This window comes from Anthonomus grandis, chromosome 15 (assembly GCF_022605725.1).
Source record: "Anthonomus grandis grandis chromosome 15, icAntGran1.3, whole genome shotgun sequence".
NCBI lineage: Eukaryota > Metazoa > Arthropoda > Insecta > Coleoptera > Curculionidae > Anthonomus > Anthonomus grandis.
Window position 1 is genome coordinate 20,095,380 of NC_065560.1, and position 19,714 is coordinate 20,115,093.

Here is a 19,714-nt window from a genome sequence, read left to right on the forward strand (position 1 = left end):
TTAGGTGTATCATAAAACATTTAATGAAAATAGAATTCTTCAATATTTTATATGTAGCAGATATGCTACATGATGCATTGTAGGGTTAATATTGTGGTAAAACAGACAGTAAAAATTAAAAAGGTAAGTATCTCTACACATACGTTAATTTGATTACATTTTTTTTGAGCTGTCATATTAAATTTAAATATCGTTTTTATATTTTTGAAATATATAGGATGTTTGGAAAATGGGTAGCCAAACGGAAATGGTGGATGATTGAACCTACTGCCAATTTATAATGCATAATATTTTTTTATTTTTCCTGAAATTTAAGAAGTTTTTTTTTCCTTTTTTTAGATACCTATTACTCCTATTATAAATCTCCCAATTTTTTTACTCTTAAGATTTTTTTAATTTTTGTTAGCACAATTAATTTTATTTTAAAATGTAATGTTGACTTATTTAAAGTCAAATGTTATAATAACTAAAAAAAATAATTAATTTTGAACTTGAGGAAAAAATGATATGCGTTATGAATAGCCAGTAGTCGCACTCATCCACTAATTCCGTTTGGCTACTCACCTTTCAAATATTAGTGTTATTTGCTTAATAAAAAAGTAGCATTTAATCTTAATATTTTTTTTTATTTGAAACGTTAAAAATATATCTCTTTATTCATTCAGGCAAACTCAGGCAATATAGGATAACTTGGATTTATTTTAATTTTGGATTTGTTTTATTATAGATGTCTGATAATGGAAAAAAGCTTTCTGGAGCACAGAACAGAAAACGAAAGCGTAAAAAAGAAGAATTAACTAAAAAGGCTTGCAGTTCACTCCAAGCGTTTTTAATCCCAACAAGATCACATGACAAACCAAGTCAAATCAAGTTCCCAAGCCCGAGATGAAAATGTGACGGAGACTATATGTATAATGGTCAATAGCGGAGAAGAGAAGGAGAACTCATCGAATACCAAAACTATGGTGGAAGGTGATGTTTTATTAGCAGAACAAGGATCGGAAGTAAGCTTTGAAAATATTAATGTCTATAAGGATCCTGGCTATTGGCCAAATGTTTTATTGGATAAAATTAAATTAACTCTGATAGAGTTAGGGCCTACGCAACTAACGGAGGCTGATATGACGTTTCCTTTAAATAAAGACAATAGAGGATTCTCATCTATTTATTATAAAAAAAAATGTGTAATGGAGAAATAATTCCGAGGGTTTGGCTAGTATATTCTAAATCAAAAGATTGTGTATATTGTTTTGCCTTGCAAAATATTTAAAACTTTTTCTGGTGGTAGTGGTTTGGTAAGGGTTATAACGATTGGAGACATTTAAGTCAACTTAAAGAAAGACTTGAAAAGTCAAAGGGGCATATTTGTAATACAAAATCTTGGCTTGATTTAAAACAATCAATTTCTTCTAAAACGACAACTAATTCACTAAACGAGAAATTAATAAACATGGAAAAAGATAGATGGGTTTCTGTTTTGAAAATTATAATTTATGTTGTCAAGTTTTTAGCCGGTCAGAATTTGAGTTTTAGAAGTGAAAATAACAAGATATACGAGCAACAAAACGGAAACTTTTTAAAATTAATCGAACAATTGCCAATTTTAATGAAACAATATGCGATCACATTAACAGGATTAAAAGAACTCTATCAAATATGCCTCATTATTTAGGTGTTCATATTCAAAATGAATTAATTTTCCTTCTGGGAGAGCAAATAAGACATGACATTATATCTATGTTAAATGCTTATAGTAAATATTTTTCAATTATTTTGGATACTACTCCTGACGTGAGTCATCAAGACCAACTAACTATTGTAATAAGGTTTGTTTTATTAAATAATACATCAAAGCAAATCGAAATTAGAGAGCATTTTTTGGGATTTATTTCAATATCAGATTCGACAGGACAATGCTTAACAAATGTTTTATTGGATTTTTTGGAGACTCACAAAATTTGTTTAGGCGATTTAAGGGGTCAGGGATATGATAATGGAGCAAATATGAAGGGTCGCAATAATGGTTTACAAAAAAAAAATATTGAATTAAACCCTAGAGCGTTTTACGTGCCTTGTGCAGCCCATAGCTTAAATTTAGTTGTTAATGACGCTGCAAAAGCATCTTTAGAAATTACAAGTTTCTTTGCTATTGTGCAGGAACTTCTCAACGTTAACACTAAAACCTCTTTCTAGTACTAGATGGGAAAGCAGAATAGATGCTCTGAAAGTTCTTAGACATAATTTAGAAAAAATATATGACGCTTTATTTGCACTTTACTCTGATAATAACAGGGACTCCGATACCAAAACTATGGCTAATTCATTACTCTTAAAAATTAAGTCGTTTAAATTTATTTGTTTCATTATTATATGGTATAATGTGTTAACAAAAATTAATATTGCAAGTAAAGTGATGCAGGAATCCGATGTTGCCCTACCTAATATTATTTTAATCTTAAAACAGACCAAAACATATATATCTAGTATTAGATCAGATGAAGGTTTCACTGATATTTTAGAGGAGGCCAAAAAAGTTGCCGAAGATATTGATTGCGACTCTTCGTTTCCTCCGATTAATATTGTTAGACCCCGAACAAAAAAGCGTTTATTTGACTATGAGTCTATAGACGAGGCCCCTAAAAATCCAGTTGATCAGTTTAAAATGAATTTTTATTTTGTTATATTAGATACTACATTATTAAAACTGGAAGAAAAATTTGAGCAAATGAAGCAACATGATACGTTGTTTAATTTTCTTAACAACCTACATAGCTTTCTCCAAACAGAAAAATCAAATATGTTTGCAAAATGTGAAGCTCTTGAGAAAATTTTATATAATCCATCAAAAAATGAAAAAGATATTTTAGCTCAAGATTTATCTGATGAAATTGATAATGTTGCACCCTATATTTCCCCTGAAATGAATGCCTTAAATGTTCTTACCTACCTATTTGTAAATAACCTCATCTATGTTTTTCCCAATTTAGTAATTTCCATTAGAATTTTCTTAACATTACCTGTCACAGTAGCTAGTGGAGAAAGAAGCTTTTCTAAACTCAAAATAATAAAAAATTATTTACGATCCACAATGGGTCAAGAGAGGCTTTCTGACTTATAAATAATTAGTATTGAAAAAGAAATTGCAGAAAATATAGATGTGTTTAACATTGTTAAAACATTTGCATTAAAAAAAGCGAGAAAAGCAAACTTTGTATAATCATTGGATATGTTAGCTACCTGCCCCTTTATGTATACATATACATATTATAAAGTGCATGTTGGTATGTAAATAATATGTATGTATGTATTTAATTACAACTTATTTGTAAATACATTACATTACAAATAAATTGTAAATAAAATTATGATTTAATATAAAATAAAGTGTTTATGTTTCTAAAATGTTGTTTTTTTTTAACGTTAAATTATTTGAAGTTATTTATTTACAAATGTTTATCAAAGGCCGGATTCTGTGGGATAAAGGAGGGGCGGCAACATTTTTTTCGCACCCGGGCGGCAGATACCCTATAAACGGCCCTGGTATCAGCATTGGAAACATTTTTAGTGCGTTATGAATGCTTGCATCTGTAGCTACACCAATATATGAAATCTTGTTTTTGTTTATTTCGTGGAGAGTCATTTCAAGAGTATATGGTCCAATTACACTATTCAAAATAGCCTCGACCTTAGTTCGTCCACAGGTAACCTTCTTGGCTATTGCCGAATCATGGTAAATTGCTTTATTTAACTAACAACAAAAACATACAATTATTATAAACTACACACATAAAATAATAATTAAAAATGTACCTTGGTTGTACAATTCATGGACTTATAAGATTGGTGATGGCCAACTCTATGGAAAGCTTATGTTGCTTCAGCAGCTTTTATTGATTTGGTTTCTCCAGAAGTTACCACAAAATTTTGAAGGCCAGAAGTTCCCGCTTGAGCTCTTAAGATTTGTTTGTGCTTTTCTTTATTTATATGTGTCTCAATATCAAGCTTGCCTTTATGAGCAATTGATATTGAAGAATTGCACACATTGCAAATTACCTCACTGGTGGTTTTTCCTTTCTTAAAGGAAGGGTATAACCGAAAAATTTCATCTGAATAAATACATTTGTGTTTTGGCATCACCAAAACCAATTTCAGACTTTTAACAAGATATAATTAAAAATCTTCACTAATAAAACCTAAAAAGTCGTGAACTGCTTAACGTTACCGTAAACACTGTGAAAATAATGTAAATAAATACATTGGGGATTCCCTGAAAGAAAAAACCTCTTGCCGTGCATGCCGTTATAGACGAGCGATTGAAATACCGATGCGACGCCACTTTATTTATTCCGCTAAACACTAAAGGTGAATGTACACTACTAAACTTATCGGCGATTTGAAATATCTAAATGTTTTCAAAATAATTGACTATTTTGCATGTTTTATGTTCTTTCTTGTCTTAAAGAAAAACCCGGACGTTTTAAAAAAAATCCGCCCGGACTCACCCGGACGTACCAAAAATCCGAACCTGTCCGGATTTATCTGGACGTCTGGTAACCCTAGCTAAGTCTATAGGTTAAGTGTGATTGTCCTAAAGTAAAATATAATGTTTCCAAGTATTCTAAATCCAAAAAATCTTTAAGTCTTTAAATTTAGATAATAGTCTTCTTATTTTATTTGTAACTCCAGATGCGTGTATCTGTATATCCCATTTTAAGTGTCTATTTATTGTTACGCCCAAATATTTCATTACTTCTGCTTCTGGTACTAAAATGTCTGTGTCTATCTTAAGTGGTCCCATTCTTGACAAATTGCTTGCATAAGATGTAAATGTTAAGTATTTTGTTTTAGACATATTTAAATACAGTTTGTTGATTTAAAGCCAATTCACAATATTTGTAAAATCTTTCTCAGCTTTAACTTTTACAGATTGCCATGAAAAACCAGAGTAACAAACGGTAATATCATCTGCGTAGCTTATTATTTGTCCCAAAGTACTCATTTTAAGTAAGTCATTGACATATAGAATAAACAATAAAGGTCCAAGTACAGTGCCTTGAGGTACTCCGCAAGTTATTTTTTTGAAGGTACTTTTTACATCATTTATTTTGACAAGTTGCTTTCTATTGCTTAAGTAGCTTTTAATTAGTTTATAAACCATACCCCTAATGCCATAAGAATAATAAAATCTCCTCAACAAAACATCGTGGTCTACAGTTGTAGCGTTTTATTTTTCTATTTCTTATGTTCACTAATGCTCCATTGATATTTCATTAATTTCAATATTTATATTAATAATTTCAGTCAACTTCTTTTATCGATATTTCTTTAAATTCACACTGTCAATGATACATTACTACTGTAACGCATCACTCTCCTGGTTTTATTATTCATGCTTTCTGTTGACGGTCCGTCACTCTTCTGGTTGGTCTTAATTAATGTTTTCTCTGATTGGATTGACATTGACAGCTCAGGCGAGAGGTGGGGTCGTAACTTATTTAGTCGGTACTGCATCCATTTTTCGAGGACTTGTTCCCGTGTCGCAGGTAGAAGCGCAGGTAAAGGGTCAGTTTTTTTTATTTCCGAAGTTTGTGAAGCAGGAAGTGGCCAATATGATTTATAATTTATAGTCCTTAATCTTGTTCCTTTAGGGAACTGTTTATTTCATAATTCTGGTGCAGGATGCCCAAGATTTTGATGGATAGATATTGAAACTTAGCAAGGTGAGTGTCACATTTCGAACGCCATTCATTTTTATCGATAGTGAATACAATGGCAACCGTTGTTTTAGGGTTTTACTTTTCCGTTTTCCTCTTTATTCTTCTTCAATTGTTGATGGCTGCAGGATTTTGATTTCCCCGGAAAATTGCTGTAAGCTGTGGAGCTGGAGCCAGAGTTAGAGCTAGTATTAGAGATTCCCAGTCCAGATAGCTAAGCTACAAATGGCATACATTCACAGCCTCGATTTTGAAGGCTAGCCGTTCATTTCTTGGAGGAATATACAGGCCAGTTTATTCTTTTTATTTAAATATTACTAACCATAGATTTTTCTCACTTATTTAATTTTTTATTAATATACTTTTAATTTCAATTTATTGCTACAAATATTTAATCAATATCATAATTTAATACGTCAATTTCTTATCTATAATTTTAGTTATTTTTTGTTCAGTATTTTTCAGTACCTTTTTTAGTAGTTAATTAGATATAACTCGGTTAAGGCTGATATGCCTTAGGTAAAAAGGTTCATGAACTTTCCCCTGCGTAATACAAATATATACTAAAAACTTTAATAATTGCAATTTATTTTTCAAGTGCTGAAATCTACCTAGTAGCTTAATTATAATTTAAATGTTACTTTTAACAAACTTATTTTATTTAATCATATCAACATTATTCATATTTTAATTCATAATAAATTATTAACTTTTAACAGATTAGAACATGAGGTGTATACTTATCTTTGATGTAAATATAATTTGGTTGTATTGTTAAGATATTTTTTTTTGCCTCTTTAAATCTACTTTTTCCAGGGTCATTTAATTGTTAATTGAAACCTATATACCAAGTGTTTTTCTTAGTTCTTTCATTTAAAAAAAAACTAAGTGGCGCCCTCTTATTTAATAGTTATAATCAAGTTTATATTCTTTGTTTATATTCTTTAATAGCCAGTCATAAGTGAACCTTCGAACAATCCCAAGCCTCCAATAATTCTGAGCTACCGTCTGCAAACTCTTGGCAAAATAATAACACTGTAAAGTTAACGCCACACAGTATCGAATGCCTTTGAGAGATCCCATAGAGCTTTTCTTTTGCGCGTTTTTTATGAGCTTATTAATTTCACTTTTGCAATTCCCATACCTTTCCTTAAGCTCCTCATTGTTTGGTTCCTTTTTACTTTCTTGATATAACTTAATTTTATCTTGTATTTTTTTTAAAAGGTTTCAAGACTTTGAAAATCAGTTTTGGATAGCATTGAAAATCTTAAGTCGGATATTGCGTCGCTAAAGCAAACCAATACGCTGTACATGTCAACAAACCAGAACAGTATTTTACTGCACGGTATAAATGAACTACAAGACGACCTATATGCCTTTGTTATTAAAACAATTTCAACCAAGATTGGTGTTAAAATTACAAAGGCCGAAATAAATTTTGCTTATCGCATTGGACAGAAAAAAGCAAATTCCGAGAAGCCCAGGCCGATGTTAGTATCGTTTTGCCATAGGTGGCTCCGGGACGACGTGTTTTTTAATAAAAAAAGGCTAAAAGGTCAACCTATTCTAATAACCGAAGTTCTAACTCCTGAGATGGGTAAAATTTTTAAAATTGCGAGAAATAAATATAAAAACTTGTGCTGGACTTCTCGGGGTAGAGTGTTTGTGATGGTAGAAAACCAAACGTTTTGTGTCGACTCCGAAAAAAAGTTACAAGACCTTGTTAATGAGTATGTGACTGCTGATTAAAACAAAAAATAAAGGTACGTTTAATGATTATATGCACTTTCAATATGATAGGTACTTTAATTTCAAAGGTGATTATTTTTATTGGTTTTGGTGGTCATAAAAAGCATTGCTTTGCAGTGATTATTTTATTTCTAATCACTTGATCGGTTTATTTGTAGTCTATGCTTGCGGGACCAAAGTGCTCTCTTATCATGGTAGAGCTATTCTGTTTTTACTTAAGTTCTTTAGACTCGAAAAACTTATCCATTATCCCAAAGATGCTGGTCATACACTTTTATAAAAGGTAAAAAACACGAAATCTACAGCATCACAAATACATTTAATAAAATAACGAAGGTTACATGTTTCGCTCGACTAGAGCATCATCAGACCTAAACAATAATTAAAATTATGTAACCCGAAAACAGGAGAATTCAACAAAAACTTACCATAACATACACAAGACACCTAATATTTAAGTAAACAAAGATTACAATAAAGTGGCACTATCTATGTACAAAGAACTCAACTAAACAATCAAATCCTTTATACATTTCAGAAATCTAACCATCATTTAAGAGTCTAGAACTACTTGAGGTTATTAAAAACTAGGTGGCCATCAAAATCAAACCTTTCATTAACACAGAACAGATCTGGGCTTTTAAACAGATCATTTTTAGGACAGATCTTTTCTTTATCGCCATTTCTTAGTGAAGTATTTCTTAGCAACTTAGAAACAAAAATAATGAGCAGTAATTTTAAAAATAACATCATCTTTTATAAACGGTATGTGGATGATATATGTTTGATTTGGAATGGAAGTGAGGTAGAGCTTACAAATTTCCATAATTATGTCAACTCTCTTCACTCTAAAATTGAGTTCACAATCGAACGGGAACAGAACAACACCTTACCATTCTTAGATTTATTACTTAAGAGGGAAAGAAATAAGATATCCTTTGAAATATTTCGTAAACAAGCAACAACAGATAATATTATACAATATAATTCAACATCACCGTCCTCACATAAATTTGCTGCTTTTCATTTTTTATTTTACAGACTTTTTAACATCCCACTTTCTCGTGAAGCTTTTAAAAAAGAATTCCTTACCATTAAACAACTAGCAGTCAGTAACTTTTTCCCTCTTAAACCTATATATAAAATGTATTTTCAGTATGTGAACAAGTATAAATTATCATTTAATTTTATCAGACAACAAACAAACAATATCAAAACTTTTAGGTCGTTTACTTATTTTGGACCAATTTCGTCACAATTATCCCGCTTTTTTTCTCCCTTTGGCATAACCGCAGCTTTTAAAACCAATAATACCTTAAATAGACATCTAATTAAAACTAAAGATAAACTACCCCCGCTATCTTCTCCAGGAGTTTATGAGATTAGGTGTAAAGAGTGCCCTGCAGTGTACGTCGGCCAGTCTGGTAGGAAGATTTCTACTAGGATTAGTGAACACAAGGCCCAATACAATAAATTTAAAAATACTGAAATCACAGTGACCAGATCAGCTTTTGCTAATCACCTTCTCGACTCCGGACATGATTTTCCTGACAGCCAAAATATAAAAATACTGCATCGATGCAACAAGAGTAAAAAACTAGACTTGTTGGAGACAATGGAGATTAGTAAAGCTTTTAAAAGCCCAGATCTGTCCTGTGTTAATGAAAGGTTTGATTTTGATGGCCACCTAGTTTTTAATAACCTCAAGTAGTTCTAGACTCTTAAATGATGGTTAGATTTCTGAAATGTATAAAGGATTTGATTGTTTAGTTGAGTTCTTTGTACATAGATAGTGCCACTTTATTGTAATCTTTGTTTACTTAAATATTAGGTGTTTTGTGTATGTTATGGTAAGTTTTTGTTGAATTCTGCTGTTTTCAGGTTACATAATTTTAATTACTGTTTAGGTCTGATGATGCTCTAGTCGAGCGAAACATGTAACCTTCGTTATTTTATTAAATGTATTTGTGATGCTGTAGATTTCGTGTTTTTTACCTTTTATAAAAAAAAAAGTATAAGTTCTTTAGGTCTATTATCGGGATTTATTAGGAATAGGTATGTGCTTGATATATATGGCTTTCTATATGGTTTTTAATGGGCGGAAACTTTAGCGAGCGTGGTCGGTGGGGTGGTTTGGGGTATTTATTCTGTGATGGCGAATGATAGTACCATGCAAGATCAGCAGGTGCACACTGTGTTCAGTGTTAGTCACGTAAACATACGTTCTTTAAAAACAGGCTTTGATGAATTTGTAAATTATGCCTCTGACTTTAATTTTGATATATTGGGGATTTCAGAAACATGGCTTACTCCTGAGGATGACACTTTATATTTTAATATTCCAGGATACAATTTTTAAAGAAAAGATCGGGGTTCTCGTGGAGGAGGTTTGGGCATTTACGTAAAAAAACATATAAAATTTTCGTTAGTCACATTTGAAGATGCCACAGACTAAATTTACGTTGAATAAAAAAAATATACTTGTTACAAACCTACACAAGCCTCCTTCTACGAATACATCTGGGTTTCTTGATTTTTTTGAGGACATGTTAAGTGTCTCTGTACCATATTATGATAGTGTAATTCTTTTTGGTGACTTTAATATAGACTTATTAAAACAAACTACAATTACTCAAAAATTTAAAAAGAAACGTTTAATCTTTGTCAGAAAATAATGGATCCAACTAGAATAAATACTTCCTCAAATACATCTACCCTTTTGGATCTAATAATAATTAGTGATAACCTTGAATACATGAATGCCAAATCTGTATACATGCCAGAGAGTGTAACTGATCATAACCTAACATATATAGAGCTAAATATTCCTAAATATCAAGCATATAAAAAAGTTATAAAATATCGTGACTATGCAAAAACTAATACCATAGCTTTTAAAAATGAGGCAGAACAACTCCCGTGGCATGATATATATTATACTTATAATATTAGTAAAAAAATTGCAATACTAAAAAATAATATTACTTACTTAATTAATAAATATGCACCTTTTAAAACTACAATATTACAAGAGAAACCTTTTACTCCCTGGATCACGAGCAATATAAAATTTTTAATGAAACTTAGAGATAAGGCACGTCACAAATATTTAAAACAGAAAACTCCTGGGAATTTAAATTACTACAGACAGCTTCGAAATTTCACTAAATATGCCATAAGTATAGAGAAAACGGCATATTTCAAACAATTTTCATTAAAAAAAGGTAAAGATTTTTAGAATACCGCTAAAAAACTTAATTTTACAAAAACTAAAAACAATCCTTTACCAGAAACACTAAATAATGCAGTAGACCTAAACTCATTTTTTTCTAACTCCGTGGCTTTTACAAAATCAACCTCAAATGAAAAAATTGACCTCTACAAAAATAATAAACTAAATGTTAATCAGGAAGAGTTTATCAATAATATCAATTAAAGTATTGCGGCGTTAACTTTACAGTGTTACTATTTTGCCAAGAGTTTGCAGACGGTAGCTCAGAATTATTGGAGGCTTGGGATTGTTCGAAGGTTCACTCATGACTGGCTATTAAAAAATATAATCTTGATTATAACTACTAAATAATAGGGCGCCACTTAGTTTTTTTTTTTATAAATGAGAGAAAACTAAGAAAAAACTTGGTATATAGGTTTCAATTAACAAATAAATGACCCTGGATAAAGTAGAGTTAAAGAGGCAAAAAAATATCTTAACAATACAACCAAATTATATTTACATCAAAGATAATATACACCTCATGTTCTAATCTGTTAAATGTTAATAATTTATTATGAATAATGTTGATATGATTAAATAAAATAAGTTTGTCAAAAGTAACATTTAAATTATGATTAAGCTACTAGGTAGATTTCAGCACTTGAAAAATAAATTGCAATTATTAAAGTTTTTAGTAAATATTTGTATTACGCAGGGGAAAGTTCATGAACCTTTTTACCTAAGGCATATCAGCCTTAACCGAGTTATATCTACTTAACTACCAAAAAAGGTACTGAAAAATACTGAACAAAAAATAACTAAAATTATAGATAGGAAATTGACATATTAAATTATGATATTGATTAAATATCATAATGCAGTATGTAGCAATAAATTGAAATTAAAGGTATATTAATAAAAATTTAAATATGTGAGACAAATCTATGGTTAATAATATTTAAATAAATGGAATAAACAGGCCTGTATATTCCTCCAAGAAATGAACGGCTGGCCTCCAAAATTGAGGCTGTGAATGTATGCCACTTGTAGCTTAGCTATCCGGACTGGGAATATCTAATACTAGCTCTAACTCTGGCTCCAGCTCCACAGCTTACAGCAATTTCCCGGGGAAATCAAAATCCTGCAGCCATCAACAATTGAAGAAAAATAAAGAGGAAGACGGAAAAGTAAAACCCTAAAACAACGGTTGCCATTGTATTCACGGTCGATAAAAATGAATGGCGTTCAAAATGTGACACACTCACCTTGCTAAGTTTCATTATCCATCCATCAAAATCTCGGGCATCCTGCACCAGAATTATGAAATAAACAGTTCCCTAAAGAAACAAGATTAAGGACTATAAATTACAAACCATATTGACCACTTCCTGCTTCACAGACTTCGGAAATAAAAAACTGGCCTTTTACGTGTGCTTCTACCTGCGACACGGGAACAAGTCCTCGAAAAATGGATGCAGTACCGACTAAATAAGTTACGAGCCCACCTCTCGCCTGAGCTGTCAATGTCAATCCAATCAGAGAAAACATCAATCAAGACCAACCAGAAGAGTGACGGACCGTCAACAGAAAGCATGAATAATAAAACCAGGAGAGTGATGCGTTACAGTAGTAATGTGTCATTGACAGTGTGAACTTAAAGAAATATCGATAAAAGAAGTTGAAATTATTAATATAATTATTGAAATTAATGAAATATCAATGGAGCATTAGTGAACATAAGAAATAGAAAAATAAATTGCTACATTTACCCCCTTCCTTGAAGAAAAAAAATTAGCTATGAAATAGTTGATTTTTTTTTCAAAATCAAAAGTCTTAACAAAAAAGTTTAAACTATACTAGTTACCAATATAAAATAATACCAAAGAAAAATTCCCGGATAAGTATTATCCCTTACTAAATAACAAACAATTCTGTTAATTATCTGTTCCACAATTTAGATATACAAATTATTTCTAAAAATGGCATCTTCTCGTATTAACTTAATTCAGGATAACTACGTGTATCACCCGTTCCTAAAGGAAGACACAATCGGTATGGACATAAATTAGGAAACTCTTAATATCGAGGAAGGACACAAGTTGGTAAGACAATAGTGATCTTGAGAATACAGAAGTACTATAAAACTAACCTAACTTAAACTTAAATCAAAACTTAAGCTAAAATTATATACACTCATGACATTTAATTCTAACATAGAAATCAGTTACTATAGAACTCCAACCTAGGGGAACACTCATGGAAGTTGCGATCAACTTCTCACCAAGAGATGGTGTTGTGTGTAACAAAAAAACTACCCTTTTTAGATGGCGGATTCCAGCAACTAGAAAGAAAACTGGCTGAGATAACTCAAGCACCAGATAATAAACACATGGGCAAAATTCATAACAGCAATATCGATTGCCACATTAGTTACCCACTACAAAATTCCGTGTGCCCCCAAATCCATTTCTGAACGGCACTAGATATATCTTACAGCATATACAGCCATAATCTAAAGCTTCGATAGAATTTGTTTTTCATTTGACTCACCCACATAAATATCCAAATTAATTTGAGGTGAGGAAGGATACCTTCGTATAGTCCTCTAATAATCCGACCATGGTCAAGACCACACCAACTAAAAAACAAATCTACTATTGGTTTTTCATCACAGCATTCTGTGATAAAAAAAAATTGGACAAAATCCAATAATGAACAGACTGAACAGTAATGTTCATCCTCTGTCAGGTTTACTGACACCGACAAGGTAAATAGGCGAAAAATATAACCTCGAACAGTCAAAGTTGACAATGGGTTTATAACCACCACTAGGTTATAACAACCCACAAAATATAGCCAAAAAAAAAATAGTCAAAACTGACATAAAGTGTATACTCATTTATGGAGTATGACAACCATCAATTGTTGGCCTTCTAAATAACGTATGGTGTATAACCATATACAGTTTATAACAACCATCAAAACATAGCCTTCGGCTATAAAAATTAAAACGTCAAGTTTATGAGATACTGTACATAACCACTATTAGGTTATACCAAAAAAAATAAAATATGGCCCAAATGACCAGATTATAACATCAAAAAAATAACAAATGGTAGAAATTCCAGAATGATGTCAATACTAGAAGCAGGAATCTAAGTGAAGATAACAATATATACATAATTTCCAAATACAACTATTCCAAAGAATTGGAATCATCATCAAGACCATTATTAAAAGGCTTTAAGTCTTTAATATGTCATTTACCGGCATTAGAACTATCTTCATTAGACAAAATATAAACCAGATTTGACAACTTTTTGCGGACAATACTGTGTACATACTTGGGAACTAGTTTAGAAGTAAACTTATCAACAGCGCTAGATAAAACTTTGTTCTTACGCCAAACATGATCACCTACATTAAATGATCTGATATCTGATCTGTCATACGGCTTTCACAACTATCCACCGAACAAATATTTCGATTAGACATTTTATTCTCCACACAATCAATAAAATCCACAACTATTTCTTTTAACTGCACCCTATACACCGAAACGTGAGTAAAACTGAAATGAGCTTGGCGCGCTCGGTATACATCGATACGTAAATGTGCACCAGACCTGGGGCCGTATTTTTGAAAACATGCGAGAATCTTCGAATGCGAACAAAGTCGAGCAGCAAAATTCGCACACGAATTAAAAAGTGTATTTTTGAACAGCATTCGAAATTTCATTCGCATACAAACATGAAATGTAGTGGCAACGTAGCAGCAAAGTCGAGTGCTATTGAAGGCCATGTCAAACGCGATAAAGATTTTTTAACCTAACCTAAAATTTAAGTTTAAAAACATCAGGGAATTTTGAGGTTTTTTCATGGCGTTTCTTGGGTTTTTCGATTTGATTTTTTGTTTTTTAAGTTGGATTCAAAAAATAAAAAATATTGCGACTTTGTGTCGAGTGAGCAAAAGAAAGAACTAATTTTATTTATGGCAGAGCACTCGGAATTAAAGTCGGACAAATTCACCGATTCAAAGATTTTTCAGCTAAAACTGCACAAGCCTTGTGAATAAAAGTAGCGGACAGATTACACAGTCTCCCTGGAGCACATCAATTGAATCGTAATAGGTTTGCTTAATCTATATAATTTAATAAATTGAGCATCAGAATACATTTCAAATGGGTCAAGAAATGAAGAGTAAATCTTATTCCTTCTATCTGCCAGAGTTTCAATCTTTTCCAGTGCATCGACGACGTTTCTTTGCACAAGATTGTTTAATCTTGCCATTTGATTATAGTTGTGTTTTTTAAAATTTTTCTATTCTGTAAACTTTGTTTTAACTCTCTCATCTATAGATTATTTAATTAACCTCTCCTCAATACAGCCTTTAAAAAAGAGTATGATATAATACAATCCATTGCAATCAACAGTAACTTTTCTCTATCCTCTATCAGATTCTATATTTTAAGTTTTTTAAAGTACAAACTTTCGTATCAGAAGAAAAGGGAGCGTAATAATAAAAATTTTAGATTTTTAACTTACTTTGGAGGTATTTCCCAACAGGTGGCGAAATTCTTTAACCTTTTAACAACCCAATCGCTTTTAAAACTTCTAATTCCTTAAAAAGAAATCTGGTTAAACCATTGTATAAGCCAGATCCGCTTTCAAAATCGGGAGTTTATAGTTGGCATAGTGCCAATTGCCCTGCAATTTATGTGGGACAGTCTGGGAGGAAAATTTCAACAGGAGTACAAGAACATCTAGGTCTGGTGAACAAGTTTAAAGACACTGACACTATCGAGACCAAGTCAGCGTTGGCCAATTATTTATTGTCAAATTTATAATTTTTCCTATCCCAATAACGTGAAAGTGGTTCATGACTGCGAGAAGGGCAAAAAGTTCGATCTTCTAGAGAAGCTAGAGATTACAAGTGCGAAGAAGAGCCCAGTTTTGACTTGTGTTAACGACGTGTTCAATTTAGAGCCAGGACTCATTTTTAATAATGTTATCTAGTCCCCTCCTTTCAATTTCACATCAATAAGCTTTACCTATTTGCTTTAAAATTTTATATACTCAACCTACCTCAACCAATTTTATATAATTATACGACCTAATATGCGACCATTAGTATATAATTTTTTTAGCTTAATTTTGTTGCAATAACTACACAATAAATATGCAATAAATATACTTAAACAGTCCCGGGAGCCATCTTGGCTGTTGGCGGCTCTGCATTTCAGTGGCCCTAACTTCCTTAATAATATGTATTTTCCGTCCTATACTTATAGGAATTTTTTTAACTATTTTTTGAAGTACTATCACCTCCCTACCCCGAATTTTTTTACATTATTTCAATCACATCCTGTATATAGCGTAAAGGCAAAAAGTTCAAATTTTTTAAGATTTATTCGATTAATAGAGTCTTGAGTTTCATTAATTTTTATTTGCAGGTTGTAATGTAACACTACGATCACGAACACAAGCAATACGTGGTAAGAACTACTTAAAACTAAGTAATAAATAATTATTACTATTTCTGTAAATATATGAGATATAGTAATAATTATTTATATATAGTAAAGTATATGTAAGTATATATAGTATTTTAGTATAGTATATAAAATATATAATATAATATTATAGTATATTATATATTGCGAAAAATATTCTCATAATTATTACCGGCGACAATTTTAATTTTTGCCACGGACGTTACTTCTATGTATGGTCACTATTCGCTGATCTTTTTCAGAGTTAAAGAATTTTAGCAATCATACATTAATATACAGGGTGTCCCGTAATTAATTGGACATAGGTTAATGTAGGATACCTGACAAGAAAATAAACCGTTTGAGCTCAATATTGCTTAGCAAAATGTTATTGGTTTTCGTACTACAAGTTCCCAAGTATTTGAACCTGGCGCGCGTGAGTGCTGGACTACATGGTCAACGGTTTCATCCTCCTCACAGCACCATCGGCATTCCGGGTTGTCCGCAATACCGATAGTATGGAGATGGCTTCTTAAGTGCCAGTGACCGGTTAAAAGACCTGTCACTAGTCGAATTTTCTGTCTTTTTAGGCGTAGTAGATTTTTGGTTTTTGGCATTTGGCGATACCAACTATGGGTTCCGGCCCCATCGGCATATTCGCGGATCCCAGTCTGGCAAGAGAGTCCGCTTCCTCATTACCTGCATGGCCAGGTATCCAGACGAGCTGGACCCTGCAGCCAACCTGTACCAGTTTTTTCAGGACTTTTATGCACTCTAGTACAAGCTTGGAGCTTACCTTTGCGGGCGTGATAGCCTTAATGGCAGCTCTGCTGTCCGAGCATATTGATACGACTGTATTGCGGTGTCCGCAGCTTAGGATTTTCTGTCCGCATTTTAATATAGCGAATACTTCGGCCTGAAAGACAGTGTCGTGCTCCCCCAGAGAGTATGCCCTACTGGTATGTGGGATCCCACCACAAAGTCCTGATCCAGCTTTGTGATTCATTCTGGAGCCATCTGTGTACTAGATGGTCCCCCTATTTAGCAATGCAGGTCTGTTGGAATGCTGCCACTCCTCTCTGCCTGCAATGTGCGTCACGAATCCCTCGCAGTCCACAGTCACTGGAGCCATGCAGGGTTCTACAGGGCGTTAAAACTAATTTTTTACCAAACATTTATTAAAATATTTTGGAATCCACTGGACAGATTAACCTAAAATTTGGCGTACTCTTATTACATGGGATGAGGAACACGAATATGATATCTATTTTGCCATTGCTACTAGATGGCGCCACATACAACAACATTGAGTGATTAAAAAGGTCATAACTTTTTTGGCCTCCCTGTACGTACAGTTGCGAGTGAAAATAATAAAACAGCATTTAATTCTAGTCAAAAAAGGTGTACTTCTTTGATCTTCAAAAAGTAGACCGTTTTCGAAATAAACACATTTTTTTATTAGGTTGCGTATGAACACTTAATCTAAAATTTAATTAACAATGATAAAATTAGAAAAGGCTGTTGATTATAATAATTGTAAAACATGTTCACCATCCTCTAGGACACATTGTCTAATTCTTTTATTTAAATTTTGCCTGACTCCAAACAATGACTCTTCTTGGGCCCTGATGGTATTGACTCCTTCCACAATCTTTTGCCACAATTCCTGACGGTTATTTATTTTATTTTTATACACAAGTGATTTCAAGTAGCCCTAGAAATAAAAATCTAAGGGATTAAGATTGGGACTACGCGCAGGCCACGGATATTCACTACCTCTACCAATCCATTTATGAGGATAAATTTCGTCCAAGTAATTTCTGACTTGCAGTGAATAATGTGCCGGTGCACCATCGTGCATAATACCAACTGTCACATCTTAAATTTAGGGGCACATCTTCTAGAAGAATGGGTAGATCATTCCTCAAGAGATTTAGATAACATTCTCCATTAAGCTTAGCTGGCAATTCAAACGTTCCCACAATACAATCCCCAAAGATACCACACCAAATATTTATTGAAAACTCATGTTGAAAATGGTGTTCTTGGAAAGCATGAGGATTTTTCATCGAATAGATATGATTGTTACGCCAATTAAAAACACCTCTCCTCGTGAACGTGGTGGCGCTCTCTTAAAAATTGACTGAATTGGAGTCTTGCAGGAAAGTCTTAAGGAAGAAGATTTTGAACTGGAGTGAAATGATACGGATACAGTTTTTCTTAGCGTATAATTTTGGACAATGAAGATTTCCTTACACCAGTAGCTGCCTCAATACGTCTTGTGCTGGTTTCAGGATTTTCGATAACACGAACCAAAGTTTCATCTTCCATATCTGCTCCAATTATCCTTGGTCTTTATTTACCTGCATTTACGTTTTTTAAACGAAATGAGCCCGTTTCGCCTAATCTATCGTACAACGCTTTAAATGTTTGATGATTTGGCTGCCTTCTATCGCTACGCTGCTCTTCGACTACGAAAATTTTCTTGAGCATATATAAATTAATTACGGGACACCCTGTATAGATTAATAATTATAATAATGTATTTTATTTAGGATATCAGAAAAAAAATTAAAAATATGACAAATAGGCCTTGAAGGCTAGGATTGTTTTTTTTTTTTAATACATTCAAAAGATTAATAGTAAAAATAATAATTATTGTCGGTATTCAACACGAAAAGAACAGTTTGTATGGTACAAAGTACATAATAAATGTAAGTATAAAACAATAGCAACTATAAGAGGGATTAAAACTATTCTCTGCATAAAATAAACTTTTCTAAGAACCTTTTGACATGATATAAATTATTAGTTTATAATATTAGCTAAAAGATTTTTAAATGGCACACTGGCTCTGTGAAAGATTAAATTGAGCAATTTTTTTATGGCATACATTGGCACAAATTTAAATTCAAAACATGCTTTATTATCATAAATATATAGTATTTGTTGATAAAGCTACTTATAATATAAAACATGAACATAAGTCGACATATTACGAACACATAATTAAAAATATATAAAACATAAACTATAATAAAAATACATAAACAATAATAACACAAAATTTAATTAATTCAAGGTAAAATGAGTTAAAATTTTTTGAGAGTAACATCACAAAAATAATATAAAATAAAAAAAAATATATCAGACAAAAAATCAAACTTTTAAATCTTTATTAAAAGCTAATTATGTCCTATGGGCCTATTCACAATTATCCTCAAAAAACTCTGTTAGGCTGTAAGAATACTTGCTTTTAAGCAGTTCCGTCAAGGACTTTTTAAAGTAAAGGGGACTTTTAGAGGCTTTGATGCAGTTTGGAAGATGGTTAAAAAAGCAACATAAGGTCGGTATCTTTGAATCTTTAAATAGGGGTCTACATGAGTCCTGTAGATATATATGACACATATATCTAAGGGCTTTTTTTTACCAAACAATTACAGAGTTAAAAAGCCCTTGATTCCAGCAACCCCTAAATGATATTCCGTACCATAGGTGACTTTCAATCAAAGACAAGTAGACCAATTTTGCAGATTCCAATCCCAC

At 32.1% G+C, this 19,714-nt stretch overlaps 2 protein-coding genes across 10 annotated transcripts in view; one reads left to right on the forward strand and one right to left on the reverse strand.

Moving 5' to 3' along the window:
* Nucleotides 1-19,714, reverse strand: part of LOC126745325 (C-type lectin 37Db-like) — a 501,974-nt gene that overhangs the window by 143,604 nt on the left and 338,656 nt on the right. The window lies entirely within an intron of this gene.
* The window catches only part of LOC126745327 (C-type lectin 37Db-like), a 52,863-nt gene that overhangs the window by 16,164 nt on the left and 16,985 nt on the right, over nt 1-19,714 (forward strand). Inside the window, exon 2 of one of the 2 annotated variants that reach the window (XM_050453120.1) lies at nt 16,130-16,171. The exons of the other annotated variant lie outside the window; for it this stretch is intronic. Coding sequence (XP_050309077.1) covers nt 16,130-16,171 — 42 coding nt within the window. The remainder of the gene's footprint in view (nt 1-16,129; nt 16,172-19,714) is intronic. 2 annotated transcript variants of the gene reach the window in all.